The sequence below is a fragment of the Mytilus californianus genome, unplaced genomic scaffold (assembly GCF_021869535.1).
Source record: "Mytilus californianus isolate M0D057914Y unplaced genomic scaffold, xbMytCali1.0.p SCAF_16, whole genome shotgun sequence".
In the NCBI taxonomy this organism is placed as follows: domain Eukaryota; kingdom Metazoa; phylum Mollusca; class Bivalvia; order Mytilida; family Mytilidae; genus Mytilus; species Mytilus californianus.
In genome coordinates, this window is record NW_026262648.1 from 2,119,539 (window position 1) to 2,144,685 (window position 25,147).

At 32.9% G+C, this 25,147-nt stretch overlaps 2 protein-coding genes across 3 annotated transcripts; one reads left to right on the top strand and one right to left on the bottom strand.

Moving 5' to 3' along the window:
• The first annotated feature begins 1,205 nt into the window (after positions 1–1,205).
• On the top strand, positions 1,206–24,787 carry LOC127726063 (uncharacterized). Of its 2 annotated transcripts, none has more exons than XM_052233404.1 (3): positions 1,206–1,250; positions 19,381–19,618; positions 23,713–24,787. In XM_052233404.1, the coding sequence occupies exons 2-3, from the start codon at positions 19,388–19,390 to the stop codon at positions 24,712–24,714; spliced, it is 1,233 nt and encodes a 410-aa protein (XP_052089364.1). In that variant the 5' UTR covers positions 1,206–1,250; positions 19,381–19,387; the 3' UTR covers positions 24,715–24,787. The 2 variants fall into 2 exon arrangements, with proteins under 2 accessions (XP_052089364.1, XP_052089363.1); XM_052233403.1 differs by lacking the exon at positions 1,206–1,250 and adding an exon at positions 15,672–15,748.
• Positions 5,538–15,518, bottom strand: LOC127726066 (uncharacterized). Its single transcript, XM_052233406.1, has 3 exons — positions 15,212–15,518; positions 8,198–8,419; positions 5,538–7,278 (listed from the first exon to the last, which is right to left on the bottom strand). Exons 1-3 carry the CDS (start codon positions 15,365–15,367, stop codon positions 7,075–7,077), a joined length of 582 nt encoding a protein of 193 aa, XP_052089366.1. The 5' UTR covers positions 15,368–15,518; the 3' UTR covers positions 5,538–7,074.
• Positions 24,788–25,147: the final 360 nt, after the last annotated feature.

The window sequence follows — 25,147 nt, forward strand, 5'->3', positions numbered from 1 at the left end:
TTTATATTTCAATAATAGGTTGTAAGAAAAAACACCATTTGTTTTTAAGTATGAATAGTAGAATAAGGGATTCTATGAGAGTTGATAAATTCACCAAAACAAGGTAAGACAAGTATTGTTAAGTATGTGGTATAAAAATTGAAATTTGAAAATTCTGTACAAACAATGAAAAAAATATCAAAGTCCTGTATCCAAGCGTTTTATTTCATAATGGAAATGATGCTGCTTCTGGTGCATACTCAACAAACACTGACATTAAAGTTTATATGGTTATATTATCAACTCATATCATTTCAGCTGTTTTCCCAGGTTTGTATAATCGATATTGTAAACGTTTCATGTGCTAATCATTGTACTGATTTTGCCTTTAATGTGTCCTCTGTTGGAAATATAAGACTTTCAGCTCTAGTAGTTTTAACATCCATATGATTTTGACCTTACGAGTGAATCGAATTACAGGGCAAAATGTCGTATACTTCTTGGCCATATATCGTATCAAAATTATTATCGACCACAGTTTTTATTTTATGGGTATATGGAAACTCGTCGCAAAATCCTTCAAGAATAGTACGCCCTTCGATCGCCAAAAAAAATCTATTGTTTTTCACGATATATATAAACTTTTAGTATAAAATCGTCCATTTGTTTTTCAATTATCATGAATTACGCCCCCACTTTAAAAAAAATCCTTGATCTGCCCCTGAATTATACTGCTGTCTTACCTTAAAGAAACACCGGTTGTTGCGCAGATGGACGAGAAACCTGTGGCGGGTGAATATAATGGTTGGTATATGATAGTAATTTTTACTCTTTTGTACCAGCACGATGCATATCATGTACCCTGCCTCTCATCACTGTGGAATTGTTAGCCTTCACAGGATATAACCACGATTTAAACATTTATATTCTTGCTGAATCAGAAGTCTATTGAATAGCCCGTCTAAATAATAATATAATGAAATATTTATTTGTCTTTATGAATATAAGTTTTGCATACCTTTACCAATACATTTACACAATGTGTAATCTTTTAATTATAGCAGAATAATAAGCCAATTGTTGACAAATTGTTAAGTATAGGCCATTTAAATTCTTTGTTTATTGTCAGAAAGATGTAAAGCTGAGATACCGTTACATTTCACTATGTAAGACATGCACAAGTTCATATATTACAATAAAACAAGATAAATATCCAAATTATTACACAGGGAAATGTCTTTTAAGAATCACTGCTCGCTTAGATTTTGATGGTAAGTTTATCTCCAACATATTACCATTTTAATAGAAACAAGGATCATTGGCAAACAAAAATCTATAGAAGGTCCTATACATTTAAGTTTTTATTATAATATTGCACTGAACGAAAATAGACAAGATTTAAAATACTATGGTCGCTTTTCATGCAATCATGTTCTTATTTTTTTATATTCTATTTTTTACATTTATTAAAACATTTCCTTTTGATCATCAAATTTTTATCTTTTACATTATATATTCCCATGCAAAATTTTTAAAGTTATGTGATTTGTGATGTAGAATATTTTTTATGGCGACATGATTACTATTTTTCTTAATTTTGTTTGAGTTCTTTTTTATTCGTCTCTTCTGCTAACGATTATAAAAGCTCAATAATTATTAATACTTGAATCAAAAAGATACAAACTTTTCTTCTTCTTTTTTTTTGGGTTGGGGGGGGGGGGGGGGGGGGGGGGGGGGACTGAAGCCACAGGGACTCGGTTAGCGGATATATATATGCTACCGGCAATTAGACATTAAGCTTAGTTAAATCCTAGGCAATAAGCTAACGCCTAGGCATTAAGTTATTGCCTGAAACTTTCAGGCAATAGGTTAATTTCCTGAAATAAGAACCATAACTGACCGTTTTTCTCAGTGAGAGTTGTTATGTGACAACTATCAAAAGTCATTATGAATTGGTTTTGTGACTCTAAAAAGAGTCCCTTTTTATACAAAATAGTTTTTATATTGATTGATCTGTCCTTGTTATGCAGTTTTCTGCCTGGGTGTAATTACTACATATATCTCTTGTTCAGCTTCAAAACTTTGAATTTTTCGAAATGCTAAGGAATTTCTGCCTCTGGAATAGATCGCCTTAGCTGTATTTGGCAAAACCTTTCGGAAATTCGGTTCCTCAATGCTCTTCGTACTATATTTGGCCTTTTTAACTTTTTTTATTCAAGCTTCGGTGATGAGTCTTTGGTAGACGAAACGCGCGTCTGGCGTACACAATTTAAATCCTGGTTTCTATGATGAGTTTATTCAGCACTAGAAACATCTCATTCCTCCTCTCAAATTCTAAGCAGTCGCGGCAAATTGATTTCATTTGGTTTCATGATTTTTTTTTCAACTGACTTCATCTACGATCGACTGAGCGGGGTTTGTAGCATCTGGTATCAATCTGATCTAAAACTGTTTCTTATAATGAATTAAGACTTTGATTGAACTTATGATCGGCTTCCCAAGTCAGGAGCTTGTAGTTCAGTATTTATAGTTGGTTCATGTCCAGGAGCTTGTAGTTCAGTATTTATAGTTGGTTCATGTCTATCATTCAGGAGCTTGTAAGTTCAGTATTTATAGTTGGTTCATGTCTATCATATATATATTTGTTTTCCGCAAATTGTTTTGTTATAAATTTGGCCGTAAGTTTTCTGGATTGAATTGTTTCATTTGTGTCGAGGCCTTTTATAGCATATACGGTATGGGTTTTTCTCATATTGAAGGCCCCACGGTTGCCCATAATTGCTTAAATCAACTTTATTTGAACTCTGTTGTGAATTAAAGAACCTTTGTGAGCGCGATCACATACCTCACGCCTCAACATTGTACATGGGCAACAAAATCTCACAAGATTCCTAATTTCAAAGACTCATAACCCCTACAAAAGTCAACTGATAAAAATTTCTTGTAGACATGAAATTCTGTTGTATGGTTTCAGAGGAGTAGCGGTGAGTAGTATAATTAGGTTCAAAGGGGCATAACTTTTAGAGAATCATAATTTCCTGTCGATATGCAAATATACATATGTACATAAATAAGGCCGTTAGATTTCTCGTTTGAATTGTTTTACATTGTCATTTCGGGGCCTTTTTATAGCTGACTGTGCGGTATGGGCTTTGCTCATTGTTGAAGGCCGTACGGTGACATATAGTTGTTAATTTCTGTGTCATTTGGTCTCTTGTGGAGAGTTGTCTCATTGGCAATCATACCACATCTTCTTTTTTATATATAGTATGTCCTTATTACCAGTATATACATAGTTTATTAAATTCTATCTGTGGTTTCAGAGAAGTTGCGATGACAAGAACTTGACTGACAGACGGACCGACGAACGAACGGGTCAAAAACATTATACCATCATCAACTATGTTGCATAGGCGGATCCAGGGGGGGGGGGGGGGGGGGGGCTGGGGGTCAGAATAATTTGGTTGATTATATAGGGAATCACTGAAGCATGACTGAAGCGGGCCCCCCTTAGGTCAGTCAGCGCCCCCCCCCCCCCCTTATGAAAAGTTGATCCGCCACTGTGTTGCATGTGTTATAACTAGTTGTCCCTTTTGCAATCATACCACATCTCTTTATTTTTAAATTGAGTAGCTTTACTAGTTGTATAATTAAGTTATGCTCTCTCATGGTCTGTGGTCGTTCTGTGATACTAAATATCTACCTTCTGGACTATTACCTATTTCATGAAGGTCTGCACAGATGGGAACCGAGCTAAGAAAGATTTATCTAAAAAAACCTGTTTTTGCTGAAAAACATCATAATTGCGGGGTCTTAAAAATGTAGAAAATTTGAACTGAAAATATATTAAAACAACAAAATTAATGTGAATAGCAAATTGTAAATGTATGTGTTTTTAGGTTGCTGGCTCATCAACATTTACCAAACATTGTCTGTTGTTTATATTCATGTTTAATTTATCATAAAGTAGTTACACACACAGAATTATGCCATCACATACACAGATTTTTCTTACGAGTCCTTACCGATCGCACAAATTCACAGATCCTTACGATTTGGTAGAAAAACAAAGGATAGGAGGTATCCATCCATGACACAAAATCAGTACATGCACAGCAAAAAGCACACAAAATGCAAAGGAACAGCGCTGTACTTCATCTTATCTCAAAGTCCAAGTGAGGCCTTCAACACAGAGCAAAAAAAAAACCAAAAAAAATTCTATACCTCACTGCAATTTTTAGACGGCATTAGCACCAGCTGGATACTTTAATGACCTGATTTAGAGATGTTACGAGTTATTAGGAGCTATTTATGGTTTATTACAATGCATTTACGACAAAATTCCAAGAATAGTTACGAATTATCACGGATAACTACAGACATTTTAAAAGCTTTTTACGAGTATATTACGGAATGTTATTATTCATCTGATCTTTAACTTGTTAGTTACAACCTTATTTCGTGTTGCTACGAAAAGTTTCGAGTATTTACCAGTCCTTACAATTTTGCAGCTTTTCTACCTTTCCTAATATTGTAAACAATACATAAGAATACGTAAAGTATACATATCTATTCCTAAAGAACTTATAACTACACTTAAAGTGCTTGTTATAACTAGTAACAATCCTTAAAGCCATTGAAACTCAACCCCTATTTAAATAGTAAGCAACATGTAACCACTCATAATAATCTGTAAACAAACTATAAACTAACCCTTACAAATTGTTTGGCTACTTACTTGGGACAGGTACATCAAAAATTGACCGGGTTAAGGCTAACTGTAAGAAATTAACCCTTCCCTTACCTTGGACAGTGGTGCAACAGCACAATATAAGAACTAACTGTTAAGATCAATAGGAACATTTTCATGACATCACAACTGACATTTTGTACTAAAGTCTCTAGATTATATCACCCTATTCATTTATTATTAGAACTAACACAATGTTGAAAGAAATTAAATAATAAATTCAACAGACAAAAAATCTCTGCTTGTTTTTCAAATAAATTTTATTTACAACATAAAAAATTGGATAAATATCTATAAATAATGTTAATACTTCAATTGAAAGTGAACAGAATTGAAAGACAATGGTAATCATCATAGAGATTAATAAACTGCTTCGCTGAGCGCAGCTGGATATGACAGCAGAGGTCCAACCCTGAACAGTTGGGGCAAAAATGGACACAATATTCAAGCTTGATACACGTCTGAATTTGGATTGTAATTAAGTATTTGACACATTATAGGTTTCTGAAACAGAATAAATGTAGTCAAAGAACTCAAAATTGGTTATATGATTTGAATTTATATTCAATTGAAGATTTCTTGCTTTTGTGCAATACACTGTGCACTGTGATGTTGTGCATTACTTAGTAAATCTGTTTTCAGACTATATACAAAGAATTAGCAATTGTGACCCCAAATTTTCTTTGGAAAATTGACAATTTCTTAAATCTTGCAGAAAAAATTGACCCCCTCCGGCCCTCCCCCCCCCTTTTTCAAAAAAAAAAAATTCTTTTTAATTTCTTAAATTCTGAGGATAAAAAATTGTCCCCCCCCCCCAAAAAAAAAAAAAATTTTTTACCCCCCCCCCCCCCCCCCCACTCTTCCCCTCCCCTTTTCCAACAAAAATAACATTTGAAGAAAATTTAGACATGAGTTATTGTCTGAAAACTAGAAAATGCTTGTTTTAGACCCTTTTTGGCCCCTAATTCCTGAACGGTTTGGGCAATTACCCCCAAAATTAATCCCAACCTTCTACTTGTGGTATTGAACCTTGTGGTACAATTTCAGAACAATCAAAATACTTATACACAAGTTATTGTCCTGAAACTAAAAAAATGCTTGTTTTGGGCCCCTAATTCCTAAACGGTTGGGACCATCACCCCCAAAAACAATCCCAACCTTCCTTTTGTGGTATTGAACCTTTTTGCTTAAATTTCAAAGAGATCCATACACTGAAACTTAAGTTATTGTCCGGAAACCAAATGTCTTCGGACGACGACGACATGATAGCATTATACGATCCCCAAAATTTTTTGCGGTAGTATAAAAATCATTTAACATGAATTAATGTTTGTTTTTCTTTTTCTTTATAAATTTTCCTGCATCCTCCCAAGTCAGTAACCTAGTAGGAAATGTCCACATGTTAATCTTAACGTTTATTTGTCATTTGGAGAATTGGTAGGTTGATTTCAGATCTTATGTTTTTGTTATAGATACCTTACTATTGTTGAAGATTGTATGTTGCTCTCTAGATGTGTTTTGGTTATATTTCTCTGCCTCATTGACATATTTTTATACCCCATATCTCCTTTTCTTCATATCTCTGCAAATTATACTTAACTTGATAGCGGGTCTACCAACAGGCCTGGGGAAAATTTTTTTTTGACTTATCTGTTTGAAAAGACTGCTTGATTTCAAGTAGAAAAAAAAAATCATGCATACAAATAGGAAAAGGAACATTCTTAAGACTGCTTGTACTTTACACAGTAACAATTTACCAGGATAGGACATCACATTATCTAGCTTTGATTTGGCACATTCTTAAGGAGAATTTATTTTCAAGTATATATATAATCACCAAATGTATACAACCTTATAGAATAGCCTTTCTACAATGTACAATATTATAGAATAGCCTTTCTACAATGTACAATATTACAGAATAGCCTTTCTACAATGTACAATATTATAGAAAAGCCTTTCTACAATGTACAATATTATAGAATAGCCTTTCTACAATGTACAATATCATAGAACAGCCTTTCTACAATGTACAATATTCATGTTGGTACCATACAGTTTAAAAATCACTCATATATTATAATTCCACAATCTGTGACCCTTGACTTTATAATAGTTTTTCATTTGCACTTATGAAATTGTCTTTGGTTTCAAATGTATCACTTATCAACATTTCTGTCTATTATCTTGCTATCACCAACATTTCTTGCTCTTTTTGCTGAAATGTTTAAATACTGATGTGACCCTGACATCTAAGACTGGTGGGTAAGCAGAAAAATATGTATATTATATGGTTTTGATTGAAAGACTTAAAATAGTACACCCAAATGTTGATATTGTAACATTCACTTCTTTTTGTCAGAGATGTTACATCTTTCTGATTCACATTCTTCTTTGTCTCTTCCAGTCATTCTGTATCTATTGACTGCAAACCATCTATAAAATCTATCTGAAGTCTCTTTGACACCAGGGTAGGATAACAGTTTAGATAACCAAGTTAGTCCAACTGCATTATACATAACTTTCATTCCTTCCATACTGTCATATATCTGGAAAACAGTAAGCAGTAACTTTATAAATACAATTCACTACTTGCATTTTCTAGGTAAGTCTCACAGAACTTTTAAACAGAGATGAAGGTATATTTTGGCCTTGATAAGTCACATTTTTTTATTATCTAAATAATTTTAGAAAATGTATACTGGTAAATAAATTAGTTGTTTCATGAGAAAATTTACAATGATATCATTAAAATGATGTTTTATGCAAATTATCAAAAACAATTTTAACAGAAACTCCAGGAACATTTTGTTAAGAGTAATATAGAGCTCAAGTTTTTATATAAAATAATATTTTGCCAGCAAACAATACTTGTATTTAATAATTAGCAAAGTCACCTCCTATGTGAATCTATTTTTTGGTGAAGTTTTCTTGTGTAACAATATTCAAATAAGTAAATCTAAATAGTTGATACTTCATATAACCATGATAACTTTGTATTGTTATGGCATCATAAATTGTTAAAAGGTAATGTTTTTTTGTGAACAAATGTATGTTTAATTTTAACCTAGTACATAGATTAAACATTTTCTGCAAACAGGGTGTTTTTTTTAAATAAGTTTGATCTGACACCAAAACATACATGTACCTTCTCCCTACAAAATAGTGATTTCATCAATGTCATGCAATTAAACATTAGGCTGTTGGTTTTCTCATTTGAAATGTTTTTATTTTGTCTTGTTAGGCTTTTACAGCTTACTATACATTAAGGATTTTGCTCATTATTGAAGGCTGTACAGTGAACTATAAGTTGTTTACATCTACATCATCTGGTCTCTTGTTGGTACATGTAGTTGTCTCATTGACAATAATACCACTTCTTCTTATTTTTATATTGATTATCCAACTGTCTATAAACATTTGACCACTGTGCTGGAAAGAACTGCTTACATAACTTATGAAACTCACTTTTGTTACTTCTGGTTTAGAATGAGACTCGGTGTTATTTGCATGTGTAACTATTACATGCATTTTACCCATAGCCTGACTATAAGTGATCCCTAAATGATCATCTGGCTTGTATTCTCCAACAGCTATATCCACAAAATTTACAACATTGTCCTTCTTGTTCAATTTCTTCATTAAGTTTATTTCAATAGCACATATAGGACACTGTCCATCATACAAAACCTGGAAAATGACAAAAATAATGTTTAGATTAAAACAAAACAAACTGAATTAATTTTTTTCTGTTGTATTCCTGTGTTATGGTTAAGATAATTAATCACCCAGTTCATTAATTACATTTTAGTTTGGGTCAACTAAATTTATACGATATATTTGGTTTACAGTTTGATTTAGAAGAAACACCGACATAGCTAGATAATACTATTAATTATCTAATTACTACCACGTTTTATATTAATTAGTATTGTAATTTTCATTGTTATTAATAAATGTTATACGAGTATTATAAACCAAATCTTGAATTCTATCCTAATTCTATCCTATTTTGGGGAAATTTCAGAAATTCAAATGTGACGTCACTTTTTTTGCGTTGATCTCTTTGGCTAACTCGGCTGTAAATTTTTATGTGCTGGTTTATGTTGTTTTATGTATCCGTTTTTATTCTGGAGTTAGTCACCACTTCGGTGTTATCATGTATATCTATTATATAGTCATTTTTATAAATTTACTGTTTGCTAAAGTATGAATTATTCTAAATACTGAGGATTTTCTTATCCCAGACATATAACCTTGGCCGTGTTTGGATGTGGTTTACAGAACAGAGATAATTGTTTAAAAATAAAATGCTCCGCTGGGGCGCAGCTTGATACGACCGCAGAGGTCGAACCCTGAACAGTTGGGGCAAGTATGGACACAACATTCAAGCTTGATACAGCACTGAATTTGGATTGTAATTAAATATTTGACACAGCATAGGTTTCTGACACAGAATGAATGTGGTCTAAGAACTTAAAAAATTTTAATTTACCTATTCAAACCATATCATTATTATTTGCTTTTATATATAAATCAGAAATAACCAATTTAAAATGGAAAATTTTAAAGAAAAAAAAGGAAAAAAAAATCCCCCTCCAAATTTTTTGAACCCCCTTATGATTCATCACCCCCAAACTCAATCCCAGCCTTCCTTTTGTGGTATGGTACCTTGCAGTACAATTTCAGAGAGATCAATACACTTGAACACAAGCTATTGTCTGGAAACTAGAAAAATGCTCATTTTTGGCCCCTTTTTGGCTCCTTATTCCTTAACGTTTTGGGCAATTACCCCCAAACTCAATTCCAGCTTTCCCTTTGTGATATGGAACCTTGTAGTACAATTTCATAAAGATCCATACACTTACACACAAGTTATTGTCATGAAACTAGAAAAATGCTTGTTTTTTGCCCCTTTTTGGCCCCTAATTCCTAAAATTTGGAGGCAATAACCCCCAAAATCAATCCCAGCATTCCCTTTGATGTATGGAACCTTTTGGTACAATGTCAGAGAGATCCATACACTTACACACAAGTTATTGTCATGAAACTAGAAAAATGCTTGTTTTTTATGCCCCTTTTTTGGCCCCTAATTCCTAAAATTTGGAAGCAATTACCCCCGAAATCAATCCCAGCATTCCCTTTGTGATATGAAACTTTGTGGTACAATGTCAGAGAGATCCATACACTAACACACAAGTTATGTCTGGAAGTTACAAAAATGCTTATTTTTGGCCCCTTTTTCCTTAACTGTTGGTACCATAACCCCAAAATCAATCCCCACCTTCCTTTTGTGGTATTGAACCTTATGGTAAAATTTCATAGAGATCCATTCACTTAAACTAAAGTTAGAGTGCGAAAACCAATGTGTCTTCGGACGACCATGACGACAACGACGCCAACGTCATACCAATATACGACCACAAAATTTTTTTGGGGTCGTATAAATAGGTATTAAAAGTACCGGATAGCGTTTCATTGTTTACATTGAATATGACGTCATAATATAACTAACGTCACAACTAAAATTCCGAACAACAGAACCGAAATCGGAAACGTAAGGGTATTTCCGTTCTTTTTGAACAGATTTTGAAGTTAAAACATATGTTTGAATTTAAAAAAAATAATTCATACAGACTTCGTCCCCTTTCACAGGTAACGCCTGCCTGATATTATATTATCCCGATTTTAATACCTTAAGACTAAATAAACAAAAGGCAATTATGGTAATCAGTTGCCGAGTTGGCCATCCCAATGATTGACGTTAAAAAAAAACGATATTAAACTTTCTTTGATTCAAATTCGAAGTTCTGACGTTAACTGTTAAATTGGCAGTGCATCATTCGAAGTGTGCAACATCAGCGTACTTATATCTGCCTTAGACTCTTTATTTGTGCAAAATAACGTTGTCAACAACTTTACTTTCGTTTTTATACCGGATGTTATCTTGACAATGGTAAAACATGGACCAGAGACGGATACGTAAATTCCGTGTACGTTTGCAAAGCGTGAATGAGTGGAAGTAGCTCTTTCTACGTTATTTCTTCAAGAAAATATTCGAAATAAACGTGAGATAAAGGTATCAATGACAATTTAAGCATTTTTTGAAGAAATTAGGATGCATAATTAAATTTCACACCTGCGCACATGCGCACACGTGTACTACTTCAAACAGAGACATGTCTCTAGGTTCAAACAACGTGGTTATGACGATTTTTCATTTTCACCTTTTTAATTTTTTCATCAAATCATATTTGTAAACGTATTTCTGATAATTTAAATCTTTTTGACTAAAGTAATTAGATGCAAACCGCTGAAATGTAAGAAAATAACTTTGAATAGACCTGTCACCTGAAAAGGTAAATTTCAGCTGTTTGACAACTAATTAGCCTTGATTAAAATGAGAAGGTATTAAAGTAGGGGTTGTTTTGATAGTACTTAATGATCATGTCACTTTTATGACCGGAAATGTGTGGCTGTTAAAAAGATCGCGAATTATGTTAAAAATATAAAATGACCGTCTCTTAAAGCCTTGAAAACTAAAAAGTAGATGACCGTTTCATGCTTTGCCCAGCCGGACTTTTACCGGACATTATACAAATGTCCGGCATATATGACCGTTTTGGAAGCCTTGGCCATATCATTATTATTTGCTTTTATATATAAATCAGAAATAACCAATTTAAAATGGAAAAATCCCCCCCCCCAAATTTTTTTTAACCCCCTTATGATTCATCACCCCCAAACTCAATTCCAGCCTTCCCTTTGTGGTATGGTACCTTGCAGTACAATTTCAGAGAGATCCATACACTTGAACACAAGTTATTGTCATGAAACTAGAAAAATGCTTATTTTTTGCCCCTTTTTGGCCCCTTATTCCCAAAATTTGGAGGCAATTACCCCCAAAATTAATCCCAGCATTCCCTTTGTGATATGGAACCTTGTGGTACAATGTCAGAGAGATCCATACACTAACAAACAAGTTATGTCTGGAAGTTACAAAAATGCTTATTTTTGGCCCCTTTTTGGCCCCTAATTCCTTAACTGTTGGTACCATAACCGCCAATATCAATCCCCACTTTCCTTTTGTGGTATTGAACCTTATGGTAAAATTTCATAGAGATCCATTCACTTAAACTAAAGTTAGAGTGCGAAAGCCAATGTGTCTTCGGACGATGACGCCGGACGACGACGCCAACGTCATACCAATATACGACCGCAAAATTTTTTTGCGGTCGTATAAAAAGGTGCGAATGTGTAGGGTGCGAACATGAAAGTGGGTGAATGTGAATGGGAGCGAACATGTTTTTTGGCGAACAGACCCAGATTCACAAAATCATTGCTATATGGAAAATAAATTGTGCAAATGCTTTATGTGATCGATTTTTTGTAAAACATGGATAAATAGTGAAAGTCAATATCCTAATATACTGTAACTATCCTGCATTTTAAGAAACAGATTTTTTTCAGTCTGTCTTGTGCAAAGTTATTTATTTGCAGTTCTAACAAGGTCAATTACTGGTACACCACTATTTTCACTTATGTACACATTTGTATCCTCAACCATCATGACCATCCTGCATTTGATGTTGCAGAATAATCATTTTCATCCTGTCTTGTGAAAAGTCATTTATTGTTAGTTCTTACCCGCCCCCAGTCCCAAGAATATCAGATGGTCGTCCCCTAAGAGCAAATAAATCATGATTTCCCAAAAGTATAATGATGTACATGTACATATATCATGTATATAACTGTCATACATGTATATATAAAACAAGTATCAATAACCTTTCATTGGGAGCTCATCATGTCTTATCAAAATAATGAACATGGTTGTGTTTACTTAGCAATATTAATGGCCTGGACAGGATTTCCTAGGAAATTTAGTCTGGGCACATAAATTTTATTAAAAGATTAATGCACAACTGTTTTAAAAACAACATTAAAACATAAGAATTAAATATTCCATTGTTTACATGTACATGTAAATGATTTCTTTTATTACACATTTTCCTATTAAAATAAAGGACATGGACGTTTTTACCTAGGAATATTGATGACATGGACATAAATTCCTAGGAAAATGAGTCTGGGGACAGTGGCGGATCCAAAAATTTTCATAAGGGGGGCCCACTGACTGTCTAAGAGGGGGCCCGCTCCAGTCATGCTTCAGTGATTCCCTATATAAGCAACCATATTTTTTTCTCCAAAAGAGGGGGCCCGGGCCCCCTGAAAAACCCTCTAAATCCGCCTCTGTGGGGACATAAATTACTGACATTGGACTAAATATACTAGTAAATTCTGTAACCGCCCAGACACATTTTATCGAATCCGGGTCCGTTCGCGCCCAATCACGTTCGCCCCCTTTCACTTTCGCACCCTACACGTTCGCACCCAAAGTCCGTTCGCACCCTACACGTTCGCGCCCAATTTTTATTGGTTTTGTGTTTAATAATTTGTAAACGAGTTTTGGTAAGTGTATTGCTATAAATATATATTTTTTCATTGTTTCTAAATAAAGTGAGATTCTGACAAGGTTTTTTTTTGTGTCATGGTAAATGTATTGCTATAAACATTTTTTTTTCATTGTTTTCAAATAAAGTGAGATTCTGACGACCAGTATTTTGTTTTTGTGTTGAATAATTTTTAATCATATTTAGGTAAGTGTATTTCTCTATATATATATATATCTATCTATATATAATATATATAGAATCATATGCAAAACGGTGTAGCCGAGACCATTGATTGGCGCGCTAAAATATTCCATTGACTGGGTCAGATTAGGTGAATGTTCGTCTGTAACGCCCACAACTCATGACGTATTTATTATAGACATTTAAAGTGTGGGGTCACCAAAGGGTCTCAACGCCTAAATAAAATAATTCGAAAAACTAATCAGGAATAACCTTTGTGTTTTGATTTATATTGAATACTTAAACGTTCTTTACTTGTGTTTTCGTTATGTTTTGATAATCAATTTTTATGATATCGCACGTTCTTTCAGCAAAAAAAAAGGATTTAAATGGCTTTAAAAGTTAAAACGCATGTGTTGATTATTATCTTTTTTTTCGGACGTCAAAGCGATTTAACAATTGCGGTTGTCCAATTATGTCATCTTTTAACTTTTATCAGGTCAAAATTTTATTTTAGAACGAATGCACGATCAACTTTAAAAAGTGTGCAAACACAAAACATATAGACTAAATATACTTCTTTCTTGTCTTTTTCGTACTTGCAAGTTATTAGACAGTAAAAAGGCTATTTGGATCAAGCCTTGTGAAATTTGCATTTATGTTTTTGAATAGGTAAAATGTATAGTTTGGTGAACTTTTCTGCTAACTACTATACTTGTGAAAAATCCTTGGCAACAGAAACATATTCAGCTTTTTTTTTAATCGACCCAATTTACATAGTAATGGACAACTTCGTACATTTTATGATCGCAAATAAAATATGTATATAATATACTGTGCACTGTAGTTCGTATATATACTGAGACCCTTTGGCAACCCCACAGTTTAAATGTTTATAATAAATACGTCGTGAGTTGTGGGCGTTACAGACGAACGTTCACCTAATCTGACCCAGTCAATGGGATATTTTAGCGCGCCAATCAATGGTCTCTCAATACACTGTTTTGCACGATTCTAAATTATTTTTTTCATTGTTTCTAAATAAAGTGAGATTCTGACAACGTTTTTTTAGGTGTTGATAAAATCTTAATAATGTTTTGGTTAGTGTATTGCTATAAATATTTCTTTTTTATTGTTTCAAAAGGAAATGGGATTCTGACAACGTTTTTTTTTTATGTGTTGAATAATTCGTAATCATGTTTTGGATAGTGTATTGCTATAAATATTTTTCTTCATTGTTTATGAATAAAGTGAGATTCTGACACACATGAGACCAAAGGAGCCAAGCTGTTAAAACAATTATCTTTCATGTTTTTTTATTTAAAATCTTCAAAGTTTTACTCATACCAAGCTAAATACATGCAGTATTTACATTTAAAGCAAGTTAAAACAACCATGACAACAATCATGATTTTTAAACACTCAACAATAACATCATATTAGGCTGTGTATAAATACCAATTAGCAGTAATCATACATAATTAACATTTGATAATTAATCATCAGATCAATTTAAAACAATATTTCATTTAAAAATTCCCCAATTTTAATTTATGAAAATTAAAATATTTTGATATAAACATCTACAAAACATCTAAAAATTTATCAGGTTTTTGAATATAAAAAAGGGTGCGAACGGACCTAGGGGGCGAACGTGTGGGGTGCGAACGTGTATTGGGCGCGAACGGACCCGATACCCATTTTACCAGGACTAATTATCACTTACATACGCCCTCACCTGAACCCGCCCCTGAATTTTACAAAGACTAGAAAAGAGATCTTGTGAATATGATCATACATATAGATACATTTACATGTATGTCTCTGATATGTTATCATCACGTACCTTTACTTTTTTATTTTGTGCACATTTTCCCTCTTCCCTTTCCTGGTGAAGAACTGCGGAAGTGGTTAACGTGCTACTGGAAAATTTTGTTTTCTTGCATATAAAAGACTGAAATAAACGGTGCTTAGAATTTCGAAGAAGGCAAGAAATGATCATTTTGAGATTTGTTGTTTTATAACAGCAGGAAGTTTACATGTCTATTCTAATTTTAAAAACAGTTCCAGGTAGACACGTAAGGGAAACCATTTTCTGTTTTACTCAATCTGATCTACTCACAGTGGTGAACACTCTTCCAATCGAGTTATTATTTGAAAAGAAAAGGGGAACAAAATGTAAACAACTTTTTAAGATAGCTTACAAAATAAATGCTATTGAGAAATGCATAAAAATAACTTTTATTTGCGGATAGATATACATTGTTTTTCCGTTATGAACTTTTTTTAGGCAACTCTATAAATTACCGGAAGCACGTGTTTCTCATGTTGACAAACATCAGATTTTTTCTTCATGCTTCACGTTCAGGAATAACTAATTACCGTTAGTTTATAATTATATTATGTTATTATTTTCTCTCATGTACAATCTGTTTTAAACCAAATATCTGGAAAATGATATGACTAAAACAGTTTAGACAATAACAAAACATAGTCATAGATCGATGTCTGAAGACTGAACTGCTGAAGGAACTGCACCCACAGGCACTTGTTTTCTATCACATGAGTTTGAAATCTTAGCAATGACTGTGTATAAATATGTCAATCTCGACTATCACAGTAGAGCTGCTCTCGAAGAGTCGCCTCTCTTCGAGAGCAGCTCTACTGTGATAGTCGAGTTTGTCGCCTCTCTAGCTAGCTGCATCTCTTCGAGAGCAGCTCTACTGTGATAGTCGAGTTTGACATATTTATACACCGTCATTGCTGAGATTTCAAACTCCAGTGTTTCTATCCATGGCAAGATCTACTGTACCTAAGATATATAGGGATAGTAGATCTTGCCATGGATAGAAAACAAGTGACTGTACCTTTAACCTAATGTTAGTGTAATAGTCCTAGGGCAATTAATATGAAACAGGTCTTACCTGTGAAAGAGGCGAGATGCATCAAATATTTTTAAATTTTACAAATTATGACATTTAAAACAAATAACTATCATGTAAAAACAATCCGTAACTGTTGATATGATAATAACCTACATGCTTTTATGTCGATCCAGGCACAAGTTGTTCTGGTCAAAGTAGATCACACTCAAATTTAAATTGAATCGGGGACCAGTTTTAATTTTTTACAATAGAAAAAAATTAGGCATTGGCTATTTTGCCGGCTCCGACAAAATAGCCTCTAAGGTGCTATTTTACCAGCTAAAAAAAAAATAGCCTCCTTGGTACAGCAAAATAGCGATTTATATAGAGTTTTGCTATTTTGCTGGTCTTATTTCCAGGGGCGGATCCAGGATTTTAGGTTAGGGGGGCACAAACTTAAGTTTTTCGCCTCACTCCGCTCATTCAAAAAAAAATTTCATTGGATATATAGCAGTTTGACAAACACAAATTTTGATCATTAAGAAGCTTAGTATTTCCTTTTAATACAACAGAATATGATTAAAATGTTCAGCTGATTTTTACAGAGTTATCTCATTGTAGTGTTATGTACCACCTTAAGCTGAGGACAACCCATGCTTTGCAAATTTTAGGGGGGGGGGGGGGGCGCACGCCCCCGACTGAATCTGCCCCTGATTTCAGATTTTTAATCAGACTGTATGAAATAAAAACTTTATTTAAACTATTTATGCACAAATGATATAATATGTTGCTAGATGTTAATAACCTTTTAGTCTTCGCTTTGCTTTCAGGGTCTGGTTTATTCACTTTTGGTGAACATTACATGTATGCAGACGTTAATATCTGTTGAATATTGATGTTCGAAAATGGAAGACGACAATTTGTTATCAAAGTAATAGCGCTAGGATGTTTTTAGTCCCCAACCGACGAGTCGAAGGGGACTTTAGGTTTGCACTCCGTCTGTCTGTTAGTCCGTCTGTCTGTCCATCCGTCAGTCTGGCAAATCAGTTTTCCACACTTTTTTTCTTCGTTCTTGAAGATATTGATTTGATATTTGGTATATAGTTTTATCATGGCAAGTTATAGATCAAGTTCGAATTTTGTTCCGGTCTGATGATTTAGTCCAGAGTTATCATGGTCCATATCTAATGTTAGAGTACTACATTTTGTATGTTATACCATATCTCTGTACAAAGGTAGGTTAACTCATTTTTTAAAAGACATTTTTATAAGTGTTTATAACATTTTCTTGATATTTTTCCCTTGTGCTTCGTTTTTTTTGGTTAAAAGACAAAGATTCCATCTAAAAACAACTACATACATGCAGAAATTATCTTTTGCTTGATGAGCCTGTCAGTTTTTACAGTTTATTTAAAATATGCATAACTTGGAATAATTTGTAGATCATGATCAGGACATAACCTTGAAGTAGATCATTCTAACTCTAAAGAAGACCAATCAGGTTACTTAAAATTGATGACCTTTGTCTGATTGTAAGAGTAGTTATTGTTAATGAATATATTTGATTACAGAAAAAATCCAAGGGTACTTTTAAAAGCTTTAGCACACTAACTTACTGTCCAAGCACACTGGTGAAATTAATGTACAAGAGAAAAGGATAATAGATCTATGTAGGAAAATTAAAGAAATGTTTGTCAAAATATTGAAAATTAATGAGATTAGCATTTGAAGATCAAAGGAAACACCAAAATCACTTAACTAGGTGATAACTGAATTTATCAAATCACTGAAATAGGTGATAATGAAATCACTTGTATTTAGTAGTACCCCTGACTGATTAAGACCGGCAAAATAGCAAAACTCAATATAATTCGCTATTTTGCAGGAGCCGGCAATATAAAATTATATATATACATGTGTTACAGGGGTTCAAATTAGGGGTGGTCAGAGGTTTGTGACCTTCCATTTAAGGGTTCAGACCTTCCTGTCACTAGTTAGTTACACCCAACAGGCTTTTGTACTTTTGCAGGTTAAACAAATTTCAAAAGCATTTTGAACAAAAAATATAAAAATCTAGTATAAAAATATTCTTAGAATATGTAAATTTACTGAAAAGAAATTATGTGTTTGCTTAAATTCTTCACAATTGATTTGATGTGACCAGTCAACGTACAAGATTATGTGTTCTTAAGCAGCAATTTAAACCAGAACAATTAAAAGGTACAAAGTGTTATTTAATACAGCATATATATAGCATGTATTATAAGTGTTGGGAAAAGGAGAAGCCTTTTTCTGACTGAATTTATTTTAGAAATTCAGAAAAAAAATGAGGTTGATGTAGTAAGATATGATGAGAGCTTTGGAATTGTAAGCATTTTCTGTTTTTAGAAATTGAATTTTCAATTAAAATTGGACTTTCTAAGAGTGAAGGAGGACATTTTAGTATTTTGTGTCAAAGGTACTGGACCTTCCATTGCTTAAAGTAAATTTGAACCTGGGGTGTATGACTTGTACATGTTGTAATTCATAAATATTAATAATGAATTCTATCAATAATAGCAAAGGTGGACAATCAAAAACTGTGGTGCCTTTAATACATATTCAAATATATACTTTTCATTAGAGGAGACATATATTAAGATTTCATATCAAAATATATTATTTTTTTGATTATCAATGATTATTATAGTTATGATTTATTTGCAAGTTACATCCATATGGGTCAAGCAAAAACACACAAAATATTATAACACAACAGTCAAGAATTGCAAGTTTAAACTTAAAACAAAAACCTATTTATGTTCTAATGTAACTTTTGAAGGACATGGACCTCATTTTTGCAGAGCCACACAAACCCTACCAGAAAAAGGGGATACTAAATGAATAGGCCTACAAATGATTGTGCAGTATAAATATAAGAATAAGAAGATGTTGTATGATTGCCAATGAGACAACTATCCACAAGAGACCAACTATAGGTCACTGTACGGCCTTCAACAATGAGTAAAACCGATACCGCATAGTCATCTATATAAAGCATTTATATGTTGATTATGATTTTATTAGATGTTATCAAAGCATGATTATGGACAAAGATCAAAGGGTATTACTATATACATGTACATATATATAATTTTCAAACATTTTTTAGATTTATCATGGATGATCAAAGCCAAGATAACATAGACAAGTCTGAAACTGACGAATATTTCAAAAGTTATGGAGATATTTCTGTTCATGAACTTATGTTGAGAGATAAACCAAGAACTGCTGCTTACCAAAAGTTTATGCAACAAAACAGCCATTTGTTGAAAGATAAAATTGTTTTAGATGTTGGATCAGGAACTGGTATCCTGTCACTGTTTGCTGCTTCAGCTGGAGCAAAGCAGGTAAACAGTTTGTTTTTACCAGTTAACTCAAATATATCCTGCTTTGCAAGTTTTGCACAAAACAGTGTACTTATATTTTAATGTTCAATTAAAAATCAGTCATCGCTGGTCATAAATGATTGCTTCTTCTTCTTTATGTTTTTATAAAACAGGTGGCTTCTCATAATAGTATTGAATTACTCCATTATACATGTAGGATATCATGTAACATCTGGTACATGAAACATGATCATTTTTATACGACCGCAAAAAATTTTTGCCGTCGTATATTGGTATGACATTGGCGTCGTCGTCATCAGAAGACACATTGCTTTTCGCACTCTAACTTTAGTTTAAGTGAATGGATCTCTTTGAAATTTTACCATAAGGTTCAATACCACAAAAGAAAGGTGGGGATTGATTTTGGGGTTTATGGTACCAACAGTTAAGGAATCAGGGGCCAAAAATAAGCATTTTCTAGTTTCCAGACAATAACTGTGGAAGGGTGTATGGATCTCTCTGAAATTATACTACAAGTTTCCATACCTCAAAGGGATGGTTAGGATTTGCTTTGAGGGGTTATGGCTCAAACCGTTTAGGAATTAGGGGCAAAAAAGGGGAAAAACAAGGTTGTCCTGGTTAATGGACAAATACTTTAGTACAAAACATAATTTAAAGCAGTGTAAGGGAGATGAATCAAATACATCATTGAAATTATCTCCCTTACACTGCTTTTAAATTATGTATAAAGTAATGGTTAATGAACAATTAAGATAATTTAAAACAGTGTAAGGGAGGTAATCCAAATACAACATTTTGGTTACTTCCCTTACACTGCTTTTAAATTATGTTTAAAGAAATGCATATTTATAAAGGAAGACCAGTAAAAATATCTGCAAATGTTGCATCTTTTTTTTTTACAAAAAAATCCATATGAAAGATTTGGCACTATATTTTAAATTCTATTATAAAATAAATTAAGTTAGCACTATGGTAAATTTAAATGGGTAATTATGGTTGCAAACTCCATTGGAAATTTGAATTGAAATTATGACCATATCTTGAGGGAAAGAATTTTTTTGGGAAAAAAAAGGGGGGGTAAAAAGAAATTGTGGGGGATCAATTTTTTCTAATTTCAGATTTCATAAATTAAAAAGAATTATTCTTCAAATATTATTTTTTTTTTCAAATTTCAAATATTGAAAAATTTCAAGAAGTAATCTTTAATTGCACAGTATGGCGCATTAGATTTGTAAAATCTATGACCACATTTATTTATTTGTTATGCCGAATCTAACCGTGTATTTAGATTTTTAATTTTGGGTCCAGTTTTCAAATTGGTCTACATTAAGGTCCAAAGGGTCCAAAATTAAACTTTGTTTGATTTTAACAAAAATTGAATATATGGGGTTCTTTGATATGCTGAATCTAAACATGTATTTAGATTTTTGATTTTTGGCCCAGTTTTCAAGTTGGTCCAAATTGGGGTCCAAAATTAAACTTTGTTTGATTTCATCAAAAATTGAATTATTGGGGTTCTTTGATATTCCAAATCTAACCGTGTATTTAGATTTTTTATTTGTGGACCCCGCTATCAAATTGGTTCATATTGAGGTCAAAAGGGTCCAAAATTAAACTTTGTTTGATTTCATCAAAAATTGAATTATTGGGGTTCTTTGATAAGCCAAATCTAACCTTATATTTAGATTTTTAATTTTGGGTCCTCTTTATTAAATTGGTCTACATTAAGGTCTAAAGGGTCCAAAATTAAACTTAGTTTCATTTTAACAAAAATTGAATTCTTGGGGTTCTTTGATATGCTGAATCTAAACATGTGTTTAGATTTTTGATTATGGGCCCAGTTTTCAAGTTTGTCCAAGTTGGGGTCCAAAATTAAACTTTGTTTGATTTCAACAAAAATTGAATATATGGGGTTCTTTGATATGCTGAATCTAACCATGTATTAAGATTTTAGTTTTTTGGCCCAGTTTTCAAGTTGGTCCAAATTGGGGTCCAAAATTAAACTTTGTTTGATTTCATCAAAAATTGAATTATTGGGGTTCTTTGATATGCCAAATCTAACCGTGTTTTTAGATTTCTAATTTATGGTCCCGTTTTTTAAATTGGTCTACATTAAGGTCTAAAGGGTCCAAACTTAAACTTAGTTTGATTTTAACAAAAATTGAATTCTTAGGGTTCTTTGATATGCTGAATCTAAACATGTGTATAGATTTTTGATTATGGGCCCAGTTTTCAAGTTGGTCCAAGTTGGGGTCCAAAATTAAACTTTGTTTGATTTCAACAAAAATTGAATATATGGGGTTCTTTGATATGCTGAATCTAACCATGTATTTAGATTTTTTATTTGTGGGCCCCGCTATCAAATTGGTTCATATTGAGGTCAAAAGGGACCAAAATTAAACTTTGTTTGATTTCATCAAAAATTGAATTATTGGGGTTCTTTGATATTCCAAATCTAACCGTGTATTTAGATTTTTAATTTTGGGTCCCATTTTTTAAATTGGTCTACATTAAGGTCCAAAGGGTCCAAAATTAAACTTAGTTTGATTTTAACAAAAATTGAATTCTTGGGGTTCTTTGATATGCTGAATCTGAACATGTGTTTAGATTTTTGATTATGGGCCCAGTTTTCAAGTTTGTCCAAGTTGGGGTCCAAAATTAAACTTTGTTTGATTTCAACAAAAATTGAATATATGGGTTATATGGGGTTCTCTGATATGCTGAATCTAACCATGTATTTTGATTTTGGACATTGGACCATAGTAGGTAAATTAAAAAAATTCAAGTTCTTAGACCACATTCTTTCTGTGTCAGAAACCTATGCTGTGTCAAATATTTAATCACAATCCAAATTCAGAGCTGTATCAAGCTTGAATGTTGTGTCCATACTTGCCCCAACTGTTCAGGGTTCGACCTCTGCGGTCGTATCAAGCTGCGCCCAGCGAAGCATTTTATTGTAAATTTTGGAGAGTCTTTAACATGTTAATTGAAATCTAATTGAAAATAACAACTTGATTCTGGAGAAGCTTTATAAAATATTTCATTATTTTTTAACCCTCTTTCCATATGCTGAATAACATTGCTTAATAATCCCATTTTAAGCTTTTTAATCTCTAACCAATCCCCATATATACACGTGCACACCCACAAAAGGAACAAGTTAAAGCTTTATCATTCTGACAACAATATTTTTCACCCTTTGAAATTTCAATTTACTGAAAAAAGACAATTATTCTAAAATGAAACCAGCACAACTTATTTTAAAATGGAAATGCATGAGAAAAATTTAACCTGAACAACAAAAGTTTAAAAAGTATAATTGTTGTTTTATAATAAATCTTTAATTATTTCAGTCTAATAATCTGCAGTCAATAGACAGACAAAGGGAGATCATTTAAATTATGAAATTCATCTAAACTACAAAGACTTTAAGAGGCCTGAGATCACAGTTATTTTGTAGTGCATTTCTTTTGGAGAATAAATGCAAATTAAAACAATTGCACCTGCTCCAACTCAATAAGACTTTTACAGTGTAGTGTACTACTTTTAGGACAAATTATATCAAAATTATAATAAACTCCATTAGCTCAAACTCAAAATATGGACAATCTTCTGTTTAGGCAGTCTATAATTCAATTTGACTGCTTCAACTAAACTAATTTTTGACCTTTTTCAACTGGACCAATTCTCACTCCCCCTTACTTACTGTTTTTTGCATTGAAATATATATGTAAGAGGAGCATAAGGTCCCCATGGAAATATTGAAAAGTTGGCAGGTATGAGCAAATCTAGGTTATTCAGCACTTGTTTAGTTGCTTAAAAAATTTAGTCGAATTCAAGGAAAGTATGAAAAGGTTTAGTGGCAAATGTTGTCAAATAGCAGTTGCTTGGAGTTTTTGTAGTCTTAATCAGGTTTCTAATTACAAAAGCACCCCAGCTCACCCATGAGCACAAATGTCAGGTGTAGAGTTTCTGATGTGTAGATGGGGAAATATCCAAGAGTCCAGATGCATCAATAATTGCCTTTAAAGTAATTTAATAGTTGAGTTATATTGAAGTAAATGTAATTAAATGTTATCATACATATTTTTCAGGTATTTGCTATTGAAGCTAGTTCAATAGCTGATTTAAGTCAGAGTATTATTGAGGAAAACAAAATGGAGGATAAAGTGAAGGTCATCAAGGGAAAGATTGAAGAAGTCAGTTTACCTGTTGACAAAGTGGACATTATCATATCAGAATGGATGGGGTTTTATCTGCTTCATGAATCCATGTTGGATTCCGTAATATTTGCTCGTGACAAATATTTGGCCGAAGATGGTCTTATGATTCCATCAGATGCTATCTTGTACATGACACCAGTGAACATGTCTTCTTATGTTGCTGAAAACATTTTGTTCTGGGACAATATTTATGGCTATAATTTTTCTTCAGTAAAATATGCAGTACTAGGGAATAAAATGTGTGAGCCTACTATAACATGTATTGAACAATCACAATGTGTGGCTGAACCTGAAATTTTCTGTGAACTTGATTTAAAAACTGTCATTATGAAAGATATTCAAAATATTAATCAGACATTATCATACACATTCACCAAACCAGGACTTGTACATGGATTTGCCAGTTGGTTTGATGTAGAGTTTAAAGGTCCTATGGCAGCATCCCCTGATCAAGGGACAAAAATAGTCACTTTAAGTACTTCCCCAGCTACACTCCAAACGCATTGGAAGCAGACTGTTATTTTTCTGCCAGCTTCCATGACAGTAGATGAAGGTGATCAGATCACTGCCATTATAGATCTGTCACAAGATGAAGGTAATAAAAGACATTACAATATATCTGTAGAAATTATAGGGGAAGAGGACGAAGAATCAAGTTCTGAAGAAGATGTGTCTAATCATCCAGTTCCATGTAATTGTGGAGCAACACGTTGTATGCTTGTTCAAGCACTAGTCGAAAAATATGATGAAGAACAAAATGAACTTGAAAAAGAGGCTGAGAAAGTGGATGTTAATGCAGAAGTTGAAGCAGCCAGAGTAATTGATCGAGAAATGACTGCCAATGCTGATATTAATTTGAATGAAACATTTTAATAAGAACTATACAGATATCTTTATATGTGATATAGATTAATGATGTAGCAATTACAAATTTATTGATTTAAAAGTTTTGATTTTGTGTTTGGTAGAATGAAAATGTTGGTACTAGCTATAAAGGATAACTGTGCATGTACAGGCACAGGACGTTTGCGTTTTTTTACCTGTAACACGATAGGACATTTGTGCTCCAAACACTATGGACATTTGCGCTTTAAATTTTGATACACCTGTAGTAAATTGACAGGACATTTGCGCTTTTCACCTTTATTTGTCTACCTGTAATTTTAATGAGTTACGTGAATAAATTCAACTTGTTTTTGTCGTTAGTTAGTTCACATTGACACAGTCTTAAACATAGAGTATAAAGTTGTAGAGACAAGTAAAAGAAAAAAAATGTATATGTCATGATGGATTTTTATCATTGAAC

Bases quoted from the DNA above. Each gene is read 5' to 3' on its own strand.
- LOC127726066 (XM_052233406.1), bottom strand. From the start codon at position 15,367: ATGATCATTTCTTGCCTTCTTCGAAATTCTAAGCACCGTTTATTTCAG. The intron at 8,420-15,211 runs GTACGTGATGAT...GTCATTTTCCAG, and splicing joins CACAAAATAAAAAAGTAAAG to GTTTTGTATGATGGACAGTG. The intron at 7,279-8,197 runs GTGAGTTTCATA...ACTGTTTTCCAG, and splicing joins CTAAACCAGAAGTAACAAAA to ATATATGACAGTATGGAAGG.
- LOC127726063 (XM_052233404.1), top strand. From the start codon at position 19,388: ATGGATGATCAAAGCCAAGATAACATAGACAAGTCTGAAACTGACGAA. The intron at 19,619-23,712 runs GTAAACAGTTTG...CATATTTTTCAG, and splicing joins CTTCAGCTGGAGCAAAGCAG to GTATTTGCTATTGAAGCTAG.